Source organism: Scyliorhinus torazame, chromosome 15, assembly GCF_047496885.1.
Source record: "Scyliorhinus torazame isolate Kashiwa2021f chromosome 15, sScyTor2.1, whole genome shotgun sequence".
Lineage (NCBI taxonomy): Eukaryota > Metazoa > Chordata > Chondrichthyes > Carcharhiniformes > Scyliorhinidae > Scyliorhinus > Scyliorhinus torazame.
Window position 1 is genome coordinate 190,198,669 of NC_092721.1, and position 16,385 is coordinate 190,215,053.

Here is a 16,385-nt window from a genome sequence, read left to right on the forward strand (position 1 = left end):
TCAAAGAGATCTAGGAGTACAGGTCCACAGGTCATTGAAAGGGGCAACACAGGTGGAGAAGGTAGTCAAGAAGGAATACGGCATGCTTGCCTTCATTGGCCGGGGCATTGAGTATAAGAATTGGCAAGTCATGTTGCAGCTGTATAGAACCTTAGTTAGGCCACACTTGGAGTATAGTGTTCAATTCTGGTCGCCACACTACCAGAAGGATGTGGAGGCTTTAGAGAGGGTGCAGAAGAGATTTACCAGAATGTTGCCTGGTATGGAGGGCATAAGCTATGAGGAGCGATTGAATAAACTCGGTTTGTTCTCACTGGAACGAAGGAGGTTGAGGGGCGACCTGATAGAGGTATACAAAATTATGAGGGGCATAGACAGAGTGGATAGTCAGAGGCTTTTCCCCAGGGTAGAGGGGTCAATTACTAGGGGGCATAGGTTTAAGGTGAGAGGGGCAAGGTTTAGAGTAGATGTACGAGGCAAGTTTTTTACGCAGAGGGTAGTGGGTGCCTGGAACTCACTACCGGAGGAGGTAGTGGAAGCAGGGACGATAGGGACATTTAAGGGGCATCTTGACAAATATATGAATAGGATGGGAATAGAAGGATACGGACCCAGGAAGTGTAGAAGATTGTAGTTTAGTCGGGCAGTATGGTCGGCACGGGCTTGGAGGGCCGAAGGGCCTGTTCCTGTGCTGTACATTTCTTTGTTCTTTGATGCGAGCTAAAGAGACCGTGCAGGCAAGTTCTACATTCCCCTGTTGTGGGGTCTATGATGGCGATCTCAGACTTCAATGTAATTTTTGAACTGATTGTGTATACTGGGATTGGTGGAATGAAACTCCTTTAGCATTCAAACATATAACTGGATTCAGGCATTTGGCGAAGTAGGGCCTCTGTGGCTGTGTCTCTCGCACCTGTGGAATATCTTGCACGTAGAGACGTGGAGCAGACTCGATGGGCCGAATGGCCGACTTCTGCTACTACGTCTAATAGGTGAGTGCATGGAGGAGCTGCGCGTCGTAAACCTAATCGATTAGCTCTTGCAGCAGGGGTTCCAGCGCAGAGTCAGAAAATAATGCTGCCAACCTTGACTCGGTTCATCGCCCGTTCATCTACCCAGAAAATTCTTGTGGATAATTAAGAATGTTGACTATGGGATAAACCTGAGGTGATAAAGTGCATTTTGTGATTTCAGGACGTCCCAAAGCACGTTACAGCCAAGGAAGTATTTTTGAAATGTAGGGCGGTACTTTCTGGTCTTTCCCGCCAGTGGAATCTTCCAGCCCCAGTGAGGGAGACCCCACAACCGCGGGTTCCCCGGAGGTGGAGGGTGCGAACAATGGGAAACTCGGTTGACAGTGGCAGGTTCAGAAGATCCCGCCGCCGGATTATGGTGGGCTGTCTCCGTTACCGTAGAACATGCTTTGGTGCGGGTTGGGGGGATTCCCGTCCCTAGTCCCTGTTGTAATGTAGGAAATAAGGAGCCAATCTTGCACAGCAAGTGCCCGCAAACAGCAATGAGATGGAAGGCCAGATAATGCGTCTCGAGTGGTGTTGGTTAGGGATACTGAGCAGCATACTGGGGCCTCAGCTGGATGTCTCATCCCAAAGGTGGCAACTCCAACAGTGCGGCACTCCCTCAGTGCTGCATTGAAGTGTAATCACTGCAGAACCAATTAATAGAAGAATGAGCTCTCCGTCACTGGGGAACCAGCCTGGAAATCAGCCTAACAACTGACTCCAGTTGGTTGGCCGATATCAGACGCTAACCGCTTGGGGAGTCAGAGATGCCGACCCTCATCACATCATTCCAAGGTGCAAAGTGTTGTAAGCATTCCGAGAGAAACCTCGAAGAAGCCATTGATTGGGAGCCTCTGACAAAAGGTTAAGTGAGCGACACCTGTTTTGGAGCTATATTTCCACACAGCATTGGGAGGCGAGCGGTGGGGAAAAGAGACAGAAAAATACTATCAGTTGGGTAATAAACTAACGGGGTTTAATTTCCTTTGGTAATAACTGCCTGTTCTGTTCTAACTGTGCCAATTTATCAATTCTCATGGAGCTGTGTGATGACATGGTTTATAATTATGGTTCAGTTCCCTTATGTATTATTCAACATCTTTGATCATCAGACCGAGAGAAGGACAGAATAAAATATAACCTCTTCTGGGTTGCCTTGATCAAATGACAGTCTGGTGCCACATCTTTTTGAAAACACTCCACCTGGACAAATAGTCAACAATCGCAAAGGAAATCCCAACATAACATTCAAGCGGGAGGTAATGAAGAAAAGACTTGAATTTATATTGCATCTCTCACAACATCCAATCGTCCCAACCATTTTATAGCCAATTATGCAGTTTTTAACTGGAGCCATTGCTACAATTTAGGAATTGTGCTAGCCAATTCCCACACAGCAAGGTCCCATGTACAGCTCTGGTTAATCTGCTTTTCACAATGTTGGTTAAGACCCAAATGTTAGCCATGACATCGCGGCGAGCTCCCCTGCAATTCTTCAATGGGCTGAGGTTGGGGGCGTGATTTAGGTAGGGCAGGTATTAAATTCCTTCCCCAGTCTCAGGGGCATGACTCAATCCCACATTATACTTACTGACAGGTGAGAATGCTCTGACTTCTTTGGGTGCTACCATGAGAACCCTACTCGGAGGGCTCCTGTGCAGGATTAGAAATCGGTTAATGACTTTCGTAATCCTGTAAACTCCTTAGAAACTCCTGTAATACTAAGAAACCAACTTCCCGAAGGAATGTCGACACCCATCTCAGACTCCAATACCTGGAATCTTCCTGAATTTAAACTTTAGATCACAGGACCAAATTTGCAAACAGCACTGGTTTTGGAGGGGACAAGATTAGGGTCAGAGGAGCGGAATTGATTTAGGAGGTCGCAGAAATATGGAGGGAAAGCCCTGGAGTGATTTAGATACCGTTAAAATAACTTTTGACAGCTGGACTTCACTGCAGGGATGGTTATTCATTCTTTCGTGACATGCGTGTATCGCAGGCTGGGCCAGCATTTATTACCCATTCCTAATTGCCCTTGTGATGGTGGTGGTGAGTTTCCTGTGGTATAGATACACCTACAGTGCTGTGAGGGAAGGAGTTCCAGGACTCTGACCCAGTGACAGTGGAGGAACGGCGATATATTTCCAAGTCAGGATGGTGTGTGGCTTTGAGGGGAGCCTCCAGGTGGTGGTGTTCCCCTCTGTCTGCTGCCTTTGTCCTTCTATATGGTACTGGTTATGGGTTTTGGCAGGTGATATGTAGGGTTAATGCCTGCAATGCATCTTGTAGATGGGACACATGGCTGCCACTGTGAGTCGGTGGTGGAGTGAATGTCTGTGGATAGGGTAGCAATTAAGCAGGCTGCATTTTCCTGGATGGTGTCAATCTTCTTGAGTGTTCTTGGAGCTGCATTCATACAGGCAAGTGGAGAGTATTCCATCACACTCCTGACTTGTGCCTTGTGGATGGCGCACTGGCTTTGGGAAGATGAGTTATCCACCACAGGATTTCTAGCCTCTGACCTGCTCTTGTAGCCACAGTATTAATATGGCTAGTCCAGTTCGGTTTCTGGTCAATGATGGCCTCCTGGATGTTGATAGTGGAGGATTCAGTGATGGTAATGTCATCGAATGTCAAGGAGCGATGGTTAGAATGACTTGCTAGACCATTTCAGAGGACATTACTGTGGGTCTGGAGTGACGTGTAGACCAGACCAGGTAAGGGCAGCAGATCAGGGGTTATGAGGAGAAGGCAGGAGAATGGGGATGAGAAAAATATCAGCCATGATTTATATGGCAGAGCAGACTCGATGGGCTGAGTGGCCGAATTCTGCTCCATGTCTTATGGTCTTACTTCCTTCCCGAGAGGACATTCGTGAACCAGCTGGGATTTTCGACAATCAACAATGGTTTCATGGTCACCATTACTGAGATGGCAGGTTTCAGATTAATTCCAGATTTATTAAATTAATTTAAATTCCATCAGCTGCCTTGGTGGAAATTGAACCCTTGTCCCCAAAACATTAGCCTGGGCCTCAGGATTACCAGTCTGGTGACAATACGACTACACTATTACCTTCCCGTATGCACATATATATGATGATCCTGGAAGATCATTGCACGGAAGAAAACTCAATTCTATTTTTCATGAGGTAACTCTCGCTTCACTGTTGTGGTTGTTGATGAAGGAAAAGATGAAAATCCCATTGGCAAATGGTCAATTTCAAAATGACTCATGTTTAAAGCCTCACCAGTTCCTTTTTTTCTATTCACTGATGCAAAGTGGGCATTGCTGGCAAAGTCAGCATTTCGTGCTCATCTGTAATTGCCCTGGAGGGGGTGATGGAGCCTGTCTGTATGGTTAGGTATCCCCACAGTGCAATTAGGTAGGGAGTTCCAGGCTGCTGACCCAACAACAATGAAGTCAGGGTGGTGTGCGACTTGGAGGAGAATCCCGCGCACTTCTTATCCGTGTCCTCTGTATTGTGCTCACAGGTTTGGGATGGGTGGTCGAAGGTGCCTAAGTGAGTTGTCCCAGTGCAACTTGTACACAGTGCACACTGAAGCCACAGTGCACAGTTGTAGGAGGGAATGTTTAAAGTGGTGGATGGGATACAGGGGAGGCGGTGGCATGAAATGAAATGAAAATCGCTTATCGTCACAAGTCGGCTTCAAATGAAGTTACTGTGAAAAGCCCCTAGTCGCCATATTCCGCCGCCTGTTTGGGGAGGCTGGTATGGGAATTGAACCGTGATGCTGGCCTGCCTTGGTCTGCTTTAAAAGCCAGCTCTTTAGCCCTGTGCTAAACCCTGGCATAGTGGCTTTCTCGCTGTACTAGTAATCCATAGACCCAGGATAATAATCTGGGGACCCGGTTTCGAATCCCACCACGACAGGTGGTGGAATTTAAAAACTCAATAAAATATCTGGAATTAAATAGCCTAACCATGAAACCATTGTTGACTGTTGGGAAGACCCATCTGGTTCACTAATGTCCTTTAGGGAAGGAAATCTGGCCTACATGTGACTCCAGACCCACAGCAATGTGGTTGATTCTTAACGGCCCCCTCAAGGGCAATTAGGGATGGGCAATAAATGCTGGCACATGTCCATGTCCCATGAACGAATAAAAAGAAACAGCCCAGTGAGCTGCTCTTTCCTCCTGGATGGTGTCAAGTTTTTTGAGTACAGTTGGAATTAGACATATCCAGGCAAGTGGAAAATATTCTTTCCCACTCCTGAGTTGTGCCTTGTATCGACAAAGACTATTGGGAACGGGACTGGGCAGTGTCAAGAGGTGTTTCACTGGCTGCAGTAAAAATACCATCTGTCCCCTTCTCTTGTGTTTATAAGGCTGGTCACTAACCTCGGGGATTCTCTCTCCACACCTCACCACCCCTCTCTCCTCCTTTACGACAGTCCTTAAAACCAACCTCTTTGGCAAAGCTTGTGGCCGCCGGTCCTTATGTCCTCTTCCAATGGTGTCAAATTATTTTTTGATAACACTCCTGTAAAGAATGGCAGAACATTTTGCTAGGTTGAAGGCGCTATATAAATGCAAGCTATTGCTGCGCTAGTTTCTGCCATTAGACATCAACACAACAGCGAGACAGGAAAGGAAATGTGCATGTGCTGGAAATCTAAACCCTGCAAATACTGCCTCTGGACAGCAGGTTGATATGTAGCTCGGACAGAAAGACAGGTCATTATCTGGGTAGGATCCTTTATCAGAGCTGGTGTGGCGGAGTCTAATAAAAGATATCCCTTACTATCAGCAAAGTAGGTATATAGATCACCAGTGGCCTCTAGGGGCAGTAATCAAGTTCTGAACAGTGGGGTACCAAAGTGCATATATGTATATATTTTTTGTCTCTCTACACCTGAATATTTTGACATGTTTAATACAATCATACATTATCAACTTGGAAACTTTACCAATACAACAAATTGTACTGAACAACCAAAGGCTTTTGGGTTCCAAACGAATACAAACACTGTGAGCAATTTAGTTAATTATTCTTGATTTTCTTTTGATTTTTGCAGTTTCCCAGGGTTAGTTTGTTATTCTGGCTGCCTGCCTATTGAGAGGAAGTGACAGAGGCATGTAGCTCGGATACTCAGTCCTCATATCATACGCGTGGAGCAGACTCCTTCTTTCTTCAAGAGGCGCACTGGCGATGTTCCAGAATCCCAACCAGTTTGCAGCTTCGGGCCCAAAGCTTTCTTTGAAGGTCCTCATCGTACGAAGTGTCCGCGGATTTTGTCTTCTGTCCGTTGGCATAGTAGGAACCTCCTGACCCTTCCAAGTCCGGTGAAACCGCCACGTATATCACGGTGGAAGCTCCCTGGGTCGATGTCTGTAAGAGAGCAAGAGACAGGTGAAAGGAACGCAATTGGCGGGACAGCATTTGCTGGGAAGATAATATTATTTTTTACTGGTACTCGCTGTTAATGGTGTCTAAATAATCCAGCAATTTGTGATGGCGAAGGAATACACCGAGTTGTGAATCACCACAAGTTTCAGGACGGTTTGCATTGCTGGGTTTGTAAACCGGCAGCTCACCGTCAATCTCCCTGTTAGTTTCATGATGTTACTGCATTTTCGCTGTAGTTGCCAATTAAACAGACCACAGAAAGTTAGGGCTGGCACTTAACAGCGCAAGGACTTTCAATGGCAAGATTTATATTCACACAGTAGCACGCAATCTCCTACCAAGAATGGGAACAACTGAAACTGGAGTCTCATTTCTGAAGATAGTAATTTGTTCTTGAAGGGTTTTACAATTTAAAATTGTACTTCCTTATCTCCTTGTATCTTTTCTTGTTGTATCTTTTCTCTCTCTCGCTCCTAATCTAATCTTACTTTGCCTTTTTCTGCTCTTTTTTGTTTTCCTTGTTCCATGCCGGATTTGACTCTAATGCATCCTATTCCCTTCAGCGTTCCTTTGTTTTTCTCAATATTTAACTTCCGTTCTTTATGTTCTTTATCATGATCTCAGATGTCCCGTTATCGCCTCCCACCAGCAACAATTTGCAAATATTTTGCAAACTGGAGGGTGGGGGGGAAAATTCTAATTCATGGGACTTGCTGTGAGATGACCCATTCTGGCAAACTCTGCACAAATTCCACATCATTTTAACACAGGATAAATTCACAGATCATGTTGCACTCAAAGATGCATGGGTCAGAGAAATGATGCATCAATCTACTTTACCTACCTCCCTGCTTTGCATGGGATAAGTGCATTGCCTCTTATTTACGGCAAAATAAAATCTCAACCTTTATAAATACAGTTGTGATTTTGGTATATAAGTAATGCAGATTCTATTCCTGCCGATTGCTATGAACCACCAATTTTTGTGCTGGTGGCCTCTCCCAGCCCAGACATGCTCACCTTGGGAATAACAAGATTATAACCAATTTGCATCTGAGCTCCCTCCTATTTCTTGATTGAGTTTGAGGAGGAGGAATGGAAGGGGGATCATAGAATCCCTACAGTGCAGAAGGAGGCCATTTGGCCCATCAGGTCTGCACTGACTCTCCAAAAGAGCACCCCACCTAGTCCCACTTCCCCACCCTATCGCCGTAACCCCAGGACCGTATCTAACCTTTTGACACAAAGGGGCAATTTAGCGTGGTCAATCCACCTAACCTGCAAATCTTTGGACTGAGGGAAGAAGCCAGAGCACCCACGCAGACACAGGGAGACTATGTAAACTCCACACAGACAAGGTTGGAGTCGAACCCAGGTCCCTGGAGCTGTGAGGCAGCAGTGCTAACCATCCTGCCGCCGTGCCACCCTGCTGAGTGTAAGCACCAACAATGGGTTGAATGGCCAGTTTCCGCGCTGCACATTCTATGCAATTCTACGTAATATCCAGAGCGGGGTCCAAGTCAACTACCAATGATCAGATAACAATTGGTATGTTGACAATCTTATGCACAGGCGCTATAACGAAGGCTGGACTGGGCATTACACAAATTACAGCGATGCACTATGGAAAGTTTAAGGTGCATTAGCCTGGAAATCGGGCTCTTTGAATATTAATAAATGAATATAGAACAAAAATGTGAATTTATACAGCATTTCAAACATAGTAAATAGTCTCAGATGCTCCGTTGCTGAGCACTAATAGGAATAGGATTAGGAAGAGGTTATGATGTAGTCCTTCAACTGCATTTCAGAAGGGAAATCCTGGTGCGGCACTCATTCAGGTATTGCTCAATTAATTCTGATATCCCTTCATGAAAGTGATTCTTTATTCAGATTAACACTGCGGAGCGTTTCGAGAAAATGGCCATGAAAAGTGAAGAGGTCTTCAGGATGCTATTCCCTCCATGGTCACTGGTGGACTGAGGTCATGAAATGATTCATCTAGACTTTTCGATGAACAAAATGACGGGGTGGCAAACTACTTTGTCCCCGTGTTTAGGTATGGATTTGCTGACAGTATAGGTTGGTTAAAATGACAGTCTAGGCTGGTTAAAGTGACAGTCAGACACAACTTAGAGTGTTCCCACCCACTGGCGATGTAATATTGCTGGCCTGGTTGTCAAGAAAGCTGCCAGAAAATGCCCAAGTTACACTTAGAATCTCAATGTGATTTTAAGCTCAGGCCTTGCAAGTCAACGCACAGTGCAAGGGTCACCAATGAAATCTGCCAGCAAAGACTATAGCGGCCAGAGAGAACCAAAGTGACTTTGAGATTTTAATCGTCTTGTGGTTTCCTTGTGGTATAGGAGAAGCAGGACTCCCACCTATAGGTTCTACAAAGGAACCTTGCAGGCCTCTTCTGTCCCAGATATCCTTCCTCCTTCTACAATTCCACCCGAAATCTCCTCGTGACCACTTATGTTGGTGCCAGGAGACTGGTCCCTCAGTCCCTGGCAAAGACTTTCTGCCTTGCGAAACATCATTCCTGCTTGTCGGCCAGGCCAATTTAGACAGAAAATGTCCCTCTGACATGGTAATAATGCCCGCGAGTTGAAATGGCTTTCGCTGTCTCCCTGGCCCGGACTCTACACAATTCAAGTTAAGAACGGGACTAAAACAAAGACTAATTAAAATTCTTTGTCACAGCTATTGACAGGGGACAGGTGAACCTGCAGCCTGGTTTGCATGTCAGAAAATTGCATTCACACCACGGATTGTGACACTAATGTAATTTAGCATTGGTACGACAGCTGTAAGATCAGGCCCCAGATATTTAAAAACAATTTACTCATACCTAATTAGAAATCCATTTCAACCCTTCATTTCGCAGTCAAATGAAGGTTGAGATGAAAGAGTTTCAATAGAAGACTACAGGGAATTAATTGAACGAGGAGGAAAAAAGCCTAGTGACAGAGGCAAAGAAGAAAAGCCTTTTACATGAGTAGGTAATAATTTTGCCATTCGGAGAGTGTTCGAGTGAATACTTAAAAGTCTCAAATTTGTAACAGTTGCACAGGACTGGAAGTCAGGCGGCTAGGTTAGAAGTGGCCAATATACTCTTGTCCACCTTCTCGTAACCAAACGCGCAAGATGCATTAAAGAACTGGAAGCAGCATCCTAACTCCTACCCAGTAACAACATGAATAGCTTGTCGAACTGAATTCCTGTATAAGGCTTCATTGCTTTCAAAAAATACTTGGATAAGCACTTTAACTGTTGATAACAATTTACATCCAACAGCATATTTACTTTAATGAATCATCCCAAGGCACTTCCTAGAATAAAACAAAATCTGACACCAATTCACATAAGGAGATATTAGGTGATGGTTAAAAGCTTGGTTATAGAGGTGGGTTTTGAGGAGTGTCTTAAGGGAGAAGCTAAACGTAGGTAGACGGAGAGGGTCTTTCCAGAGCTTGGGACCTTGGCAATTGAAGGCAAGCTACCAAGGGTGGAGCAATTAAGTGTTGGAATACACGAGAGATCATGATTAGAGAAGCACAGGTATCACGGAGAGTTGTGGGGCTGGAGGAGATTACAGAGATAGGGAGGGGCAAAGCCACGGTGGGATCTGAAAACAAGGGTGAGAATTTTACAATCAGTATGTTGCTTGGCCAGAGCCAGTGTGGGTCAGTGAGCACAGGGGTGATAGAGGATTGAAACTTGTTGCGAGTTAAGACACAGGCAGCAAGTTTCCATCGGATAGAATGTGGGAGATCAATGAGGAAGGCAGTGGCATAGTTGAGTCAACAGGTAATGAGGCATTAATGAGCGTTTCAGCAGCAAATGAGCTGAGACAGAACAAGGTCTTAGTGATGGCACAAATATGAGGTCAGAAGGTCATATCAGATGTGACATCAAGGTTATGATCAGATTGGCTGAAATTCAGACTTGGTCAGGAGGGGGGATGATGCTTGACACGGTGGTGAAGTGGTTAGCACTGCTGTCTCACGGCGTCAAGGACCTGGGTTCGATCCCGGCCTCGGGTCACTGTCACTGTGGAGTTTGCACATTCTCTCCGTGTCTGGGTGAGTCTCACCGCCACAACCCAAAGATGTGCAGGGTAGGTGGATACCCCATGCCAAATTGCCCCTTAATTGGAAAAAGAAGAATTGGGCATTTTAAATTAAAAAGAAGGGCATGATGTAGGGGAACTAGGGAATTTAATTTTCAGTGGGGGCCCAAAATAATGGCTTCAGTCTTCCCAGGAAATTCTGCTCATCCAGTACTGGATCACCTCAAGAGCTGCAATGCGTCAGCTGCGTTTTTGGCTTCCATTGGGGTGGGATTGGAGGTGAGGGCTGAAAATTAACCCACTGGCTGGTGGTGCTTAGTTTCTTGGTCTCACCCTGATCCGTGCCACTATCCGCGGAAGTGGGATCGTAGATGTGGCAGGGTTACCCACTGACATGTGGCGTACAGTCAGTCAATCAGGCTCATTCGGGCAATTTGAAGCTAAGTAAAGGACGTCAACAGTAATTTTCCAGTAGGCCTCCAGCTTCCCGCAGGTGTGAGAGCGAGTTTAGCTTATTGAGCGTTTTATTTTGTTCATAGGGTGTGGGCGTCACAGGCTGTGTCAGCATTTATTGCCCATCCCTAATTGCCAGTTAAGAGTCAACCACATTGCTGTGGGTCTGGAGTCACATGTAGGCCAGACCAAGGCAGCCCGTGGGCAGCACGGTAGCACAGTGGGTAGCACTGTTGCTTCACAGTGCCAGGGTCCCAGGTTCGATTCCCAACTTTGGTCACTGTCTGTGCGGTATCTGCACGTTCTCCCCGTGTCTGCGTGGGTTTCCTCCGGGTGCTCCGGTTTCCTCCCACAAGTCCCGAAAGACATGCTGTTAGGTGAATTGGACATTCTGAATTCTCCCTCTGTGTACCCAAACAGGCGCTGGAATGTGGCGAATAGGGGAATTTCACAGTAACTTCATTGCAGTATTAACATGAGCCCACTTGTGACAATAAAGATTTTTTAAAACAGGTAAGAATGACAGATTTCCTTCCCTAAAGGACATTAGTGAACCAGATGGGTTTTTATGACAATTGACAATGGTTTCATGGTCGGCATTACACTTTATATTTCAGATTTTTCTATTGAATTCAAATTTTATCATCTACAGTGGCAGGATTTACACCTGGGTCCACAGAGCCAGGTTCGAATCCCCGCTCGGTCACGGTCTGTATGGAGTCTGCAAGTTCTCCCCGTGTCTGCGTGGGTTTCCTCCGGGTGTTCCAGTTTCCTCCCACAGTCCAAAGATGTGCAGGTTAGGTGGATTGGTCATGATAAATTGCCCCTTAGTGCCCACAAAGGGGTGGGGTTACTGGGTTAAGGGGATAGGATAGAGCTTAAGTAGGGTGCTCTTTCCAAAGGGCCGGTGCGGACTCGATAAGCCGAATGGCATACTTCTGTACTGTACATTTTATGATTCTATGATTTTCTCCTATGATTACTCTGGGTCTCTGGTTTACTAGTCCAGTGACAATACCACTACGCCGTCACCTCCCCTTAAACACCTAAACACACCACTGCCGCCCCAACGCCTTGCCCACAGTGTGGCCTTGCTGCTAAATCTATTTTTCCAATTAAACATTTTAATAGGTTGGAGGTGAGTTGAGAGCGACTGCCCTTGACATCAAGGCAGCTTGACCGAGTATGGCATCAAGGAGCCCTCGCTAAACTGGAGTCAATGGGAATCAGGGGAAAACTCTCCACTGCTTGGAGTTATACCTGGCACAAAGGAAGATGGTTGTGGTGGTTGGAGGTCAATCATCTCAACTCCAGGATATCACTGCAGGAGTTCCTCAGGGTAGTGTCCTAGACCCAACCATCTTCAGCTGCTTCATCAATGACCTCCTTTCCATCATAAGGACAGAAGTGGGGATATTTGCGGGTGACTGCACAATGTTCAGCACCAATAGCGACTCCTCAGATAATGAAGCAGTCCATGTCCAAATGCAGTAAGATATTGACAATATCCAGGTTTAGGCTAACAAGTGGCAAGTTACATTCGTGCCACATATTGCCAGGTAATGACCATTTCCTACAAGAGAGTATCTAACTATTGCCCTTTGACATCGATGGTATTACCATCGCTGAATCCCCCACAATCAACATCCTGGGGGGTTACCATTGATCAGAAACTGAACTGGATTCGCCATATTAATACTGTGGCTACCAGGGCAAGTCAAAAGCACGGAATTCTACGACAAGTACCACACCTCCTGACCCCCCAAACCTGTCCACCATCTACAAGGCACAAGTCAGGAGTGTAATGGAATACTCTCCACTTGCATGGATGAGTGCAGCTCCAACAACACTGAAGGAGCTTGACACCGTTCAGGAAAAGCAGCCCGCTTGATTGCTCACCGTTCTACAAACATTCAAACCCTCCACCATGGACAAACAGTGGCAGCCATGTGTACCATCTACAGGGTGCACTGCACCAACTCACCAAGGTTCCTTAGACAACATCTCCCAAACCCACAACTGTTACCATCTAGAAGGACAAGAGCAGCAGATACATGGGAACCCCACCACCTGGAGGTTTCCTTCCAAGTCACTCACCACCCTGACTTGGAAATATATCACCTCTCCTTCACTGTCGCTGGGGCAAAATCCTTGAACTCCCTCCATAATAGCACAGTGGTTGTACCTATACCTCAAGGACTGCAGCGGTTCAAGAAGGCAATTCACCACCACCTTCTGAAGGGCAACGAGGGATGGGCAATAAATGCTGGCTTAACCAGCGACACCCACATCCCGTAGATGAATTTTAAAAAAGTTGGGAGAAACAGTACCTCCATTTTGAAGCTGCCTCTCTCTTATGTACTTTCATAACCCCCCACGAGACCCAGGGGATGACCCAATTGATCTCCCTGTGGGGCCAGGGGCGGAGGATCTCCTCCGCTGAGGGGTGGAGGGCCAACAGCTGACTCGTTAATTCCCTGAGACGAAAGCCGGCCCAGGAAGGAACTGGCATCTCAGTGTGGTCCCGGCAGGGACGTGGGCAGTTACTTCCTTATTGCATTTCCTGACTGTATGAAACAAACCATTTTTGACGTTCATTTTCGGGACCCCTCATTGACCACAATACTTACCTTCAGCCTGCTGCTCTCTTTAAGCTGGAAGGCCTCAGATTGGCCCTCAAGCGTTGAGAGCCCACCTGCCTTCTTTAATTGAACCCGTCTCCTTGCCCTCTGTGAAGGTTCCACAAGGAAACAGCCCTGAGCTTTGTTTCCTTGGAGGGAAAATCTAGCCCCAGGAAAGCACTATGCAATTAGTGCCTCTCCACCTGCTCTTGCCCCCACATCGAAAACATGTTTCCTTTTCCAGTAAATATCCTTGGCTATTATCAGGCAGCGAATTAATAATCACAAGTTGCATGTCTCATTTCTCCTCTCGTTCCTTTGTCCTCTGGTTACACAGCTGTTTACATGATCCTCCTATTTGGAAATGGCTGCCTTCTCTCCCTGTAGACCAACAGCCAATGTGCTTCAAAGTAACTCATTATAACTGAGACAGTTCTTCAAGTCATGCTCTTACAATTGGGTGAACATTTAATGCATTCATCTGCTGTCTGCTATATTATTGCCTACTTAAAATAAATGGAGTAATATCTCTTTAAAAGCACATAAAATTTCAAATTAATGGATTAAATGTTTATCCATCAGTATCCCAAGGGGCTATCTAAATGCAAAACATTATTTTCTTATGCAAATGTCTCCAATGGCATCCTTGCAGTCTAAGGCATTTCCATGATATAAGCAAGGTGATGTGCATGGTCTTCCAGAGGGCAAAGAAAATTTACATATTGCATCCAAAGCAAAATGTTTTTGTCTGCAAAGGAACTGGTCATCAATGCCACCATTTGATTGAGGTTGACTTGTTGACCAGTCATGTGGTTTTCACATTGGTCACCTCGGGGCTCTCTCTGCATGAATTGTAGCTTTAATCCTTGAGGTTGTGCAGTTGCAGCTCGTTCAAAGTTGCCGAATATGCTCTGAATTTTCACAGTAAGGCGTGGCAAGGATGAATTCTGATGAACCAGCAACTCCACCGCATTATGCAACAGCTCACAATACCAAAAGTCAACTCACAGTGCCGTGTTCTCATGGGACCTGCCGATCAAGAAGCCACGATCTATTGAAGGGTCTATTGGGGTATTTTCCATGCACTCATGGAATAGCTGGAGAGGGCCAATTTTACAGAACACTATTCCCACAGCTTGCTTTGAAAGGAATGCAGACTGTTGGATTAGGAATGGAGAGTAACGCACACTAGTCTTTCAGTGATTCAGACGGTGGCTGCAAAACAGGAGCAAGCTGAATTCTACTTCTTCTGAAAGGTAGAAAACACCAGAGTGTATAAGGTCTGCTGTACTGGCTGTGCATGTCAATAAATCCTACACTTCCACCCGATGGTGTTGAGACTATTGTGGACATAAAAGTATGGAACCTCCCCAGTGTGTGCCTCATGCATAAGCCAGACACTGCATGCCAGAATCGTTATCCTATTAAACTAATCCATGTATTTATCAATAGAACAATATGCAGAGACTGCAAGACTGAACTCTGACAACTTACATTCATATAGCAGCTCGAATGTAATAAAACTGCCAAGGAGCTTCACAAATCCTTGTCTCGTCGCCACTTTCATCGGCCCTCATTCCGAGCATTGGCCGCATTATGAGCACTATTTCTCCACTGGTCTCAATTCTCCTCTGCTGTCACTGCCTGTCACATAGAGAGGCCAGTCCACGTTCTGATATTATCCAAATGCGCCACCTTCGGTCTTCCTTGTGCACATATTCCAAGCCTTGCGTTACCTCTTCTTCCAAACAGTCCCCTGCTGTCCACATCACGTGGCCAAAATACGTGAGCTTCCTCGATATCACTGCCTCAAACAAGTTCCTCTCAGCACACGTTTTCTCGAGCACCCACCCGTTTGTCCGTCCATGACATACGTAATATCCGTCTGAATGCTTTCATTTCAAATGCTCCTATTCGTGCCTCATCACTCTTTTTGGTGGTTCAGCTTTCCAAGCCATACATTGTCACCACTGCCACACGGGCTTTCAGAAGATGAATTGTTGTTGTAATCAAGATGCTGTAGCTTCTCCGTATTCTTCTAAGTGTGTTCACAATGCCAAGACCCCTTGTTAGCTCCAACCCAAATTTCTTTGGCAGATTCTGCATCTTCTGTGATGAGTGGCCCATTTAGTGGAAGGTATCAACCTGTTCAAACTGAACTCCATTATTTAAAATCCTGTAGGTCTTTTTACCCATCCCTGTCACCTTTGCCCTGCCTATATTGATCAGGAGACCGTATTTGCAGCTAATTGATCAAGACGACCAATCAGCTCCTGTGCTCCTCCACTGAGCTAGTCGTAAAGCATTGGAAAACAAAATTTGTCGCAAAAGAAAACCTCTCTCTATGGCCCGGCCCCTCTCAATTCCTATAACCCCCTGAACCCCTAAAACCCTCCAAGGTATCTGCACTCCTCCAATTCTGACCTCTTGTGTATTGTATATAGTGCTCCCCATGACAACCAAATATCCCCAACACTTAACAGCCAATAAATCACTTTTGAAGTGTTGTATTGTAGGAAATGTAGTCTTTATCAATCTTAATATTTGTGGTTAAATCCTGAAGTGGGACTAAGTTTGTAGTAAGATGTCATGGGAATGTCCCTTTAAGAAATGTGTGTTTATCAAATAGCTTCAGTGGAGTAATTGTGTGGGTGGAGCTGGGCTGTGGCTCTGTGTTTTACTTTCGGCTTAGACAGTTGGAAGCTGCATTCAGACAAAGAAGGTTTATTTTGGTCTCTCTCTCTCTGTATGTCAAAAGGTGTCCAGATCACGTGATAATTGAAAAGTGATAACTGTTTTCTGTAAAGAATTCAAATCTACTGTTTTGTTAAAAAGGGTTT

The 16,385-nt window shown here is 45.7% G+C and overlaps 1 protein-coding gene across 3 annotated transcripts in view; it reads right to left on the reverse strand.

Moving 5' to 3' along the window:
- Positions 1 to 5,905: 5,905 nt before the first annotated feature.
- dhrsx (dehydrogenase/reductase (SDR family) X-linked) overlaps positions 5,906 to 16,385 on the reverse strand; it is a 326,269-nt gene continuing 315,789 nt past the window's right edge. For all 3 annotated transcript variants that reach the window (XM_072477317.1, XM_072477319.1, XM_072477320.1), the window contains one exon: positions 5,906 to 6,378. In XM_072477317.1, the coding sequence (XP_072333418.1) occupies positions 6,181 to 6,378 (198 nt within the window). In that variant the 3' untranslated portion in view covers positions 5,906 to 6,180. The remainder of the gene's footprint in view (positions 6,379 to 16,385) is intronic.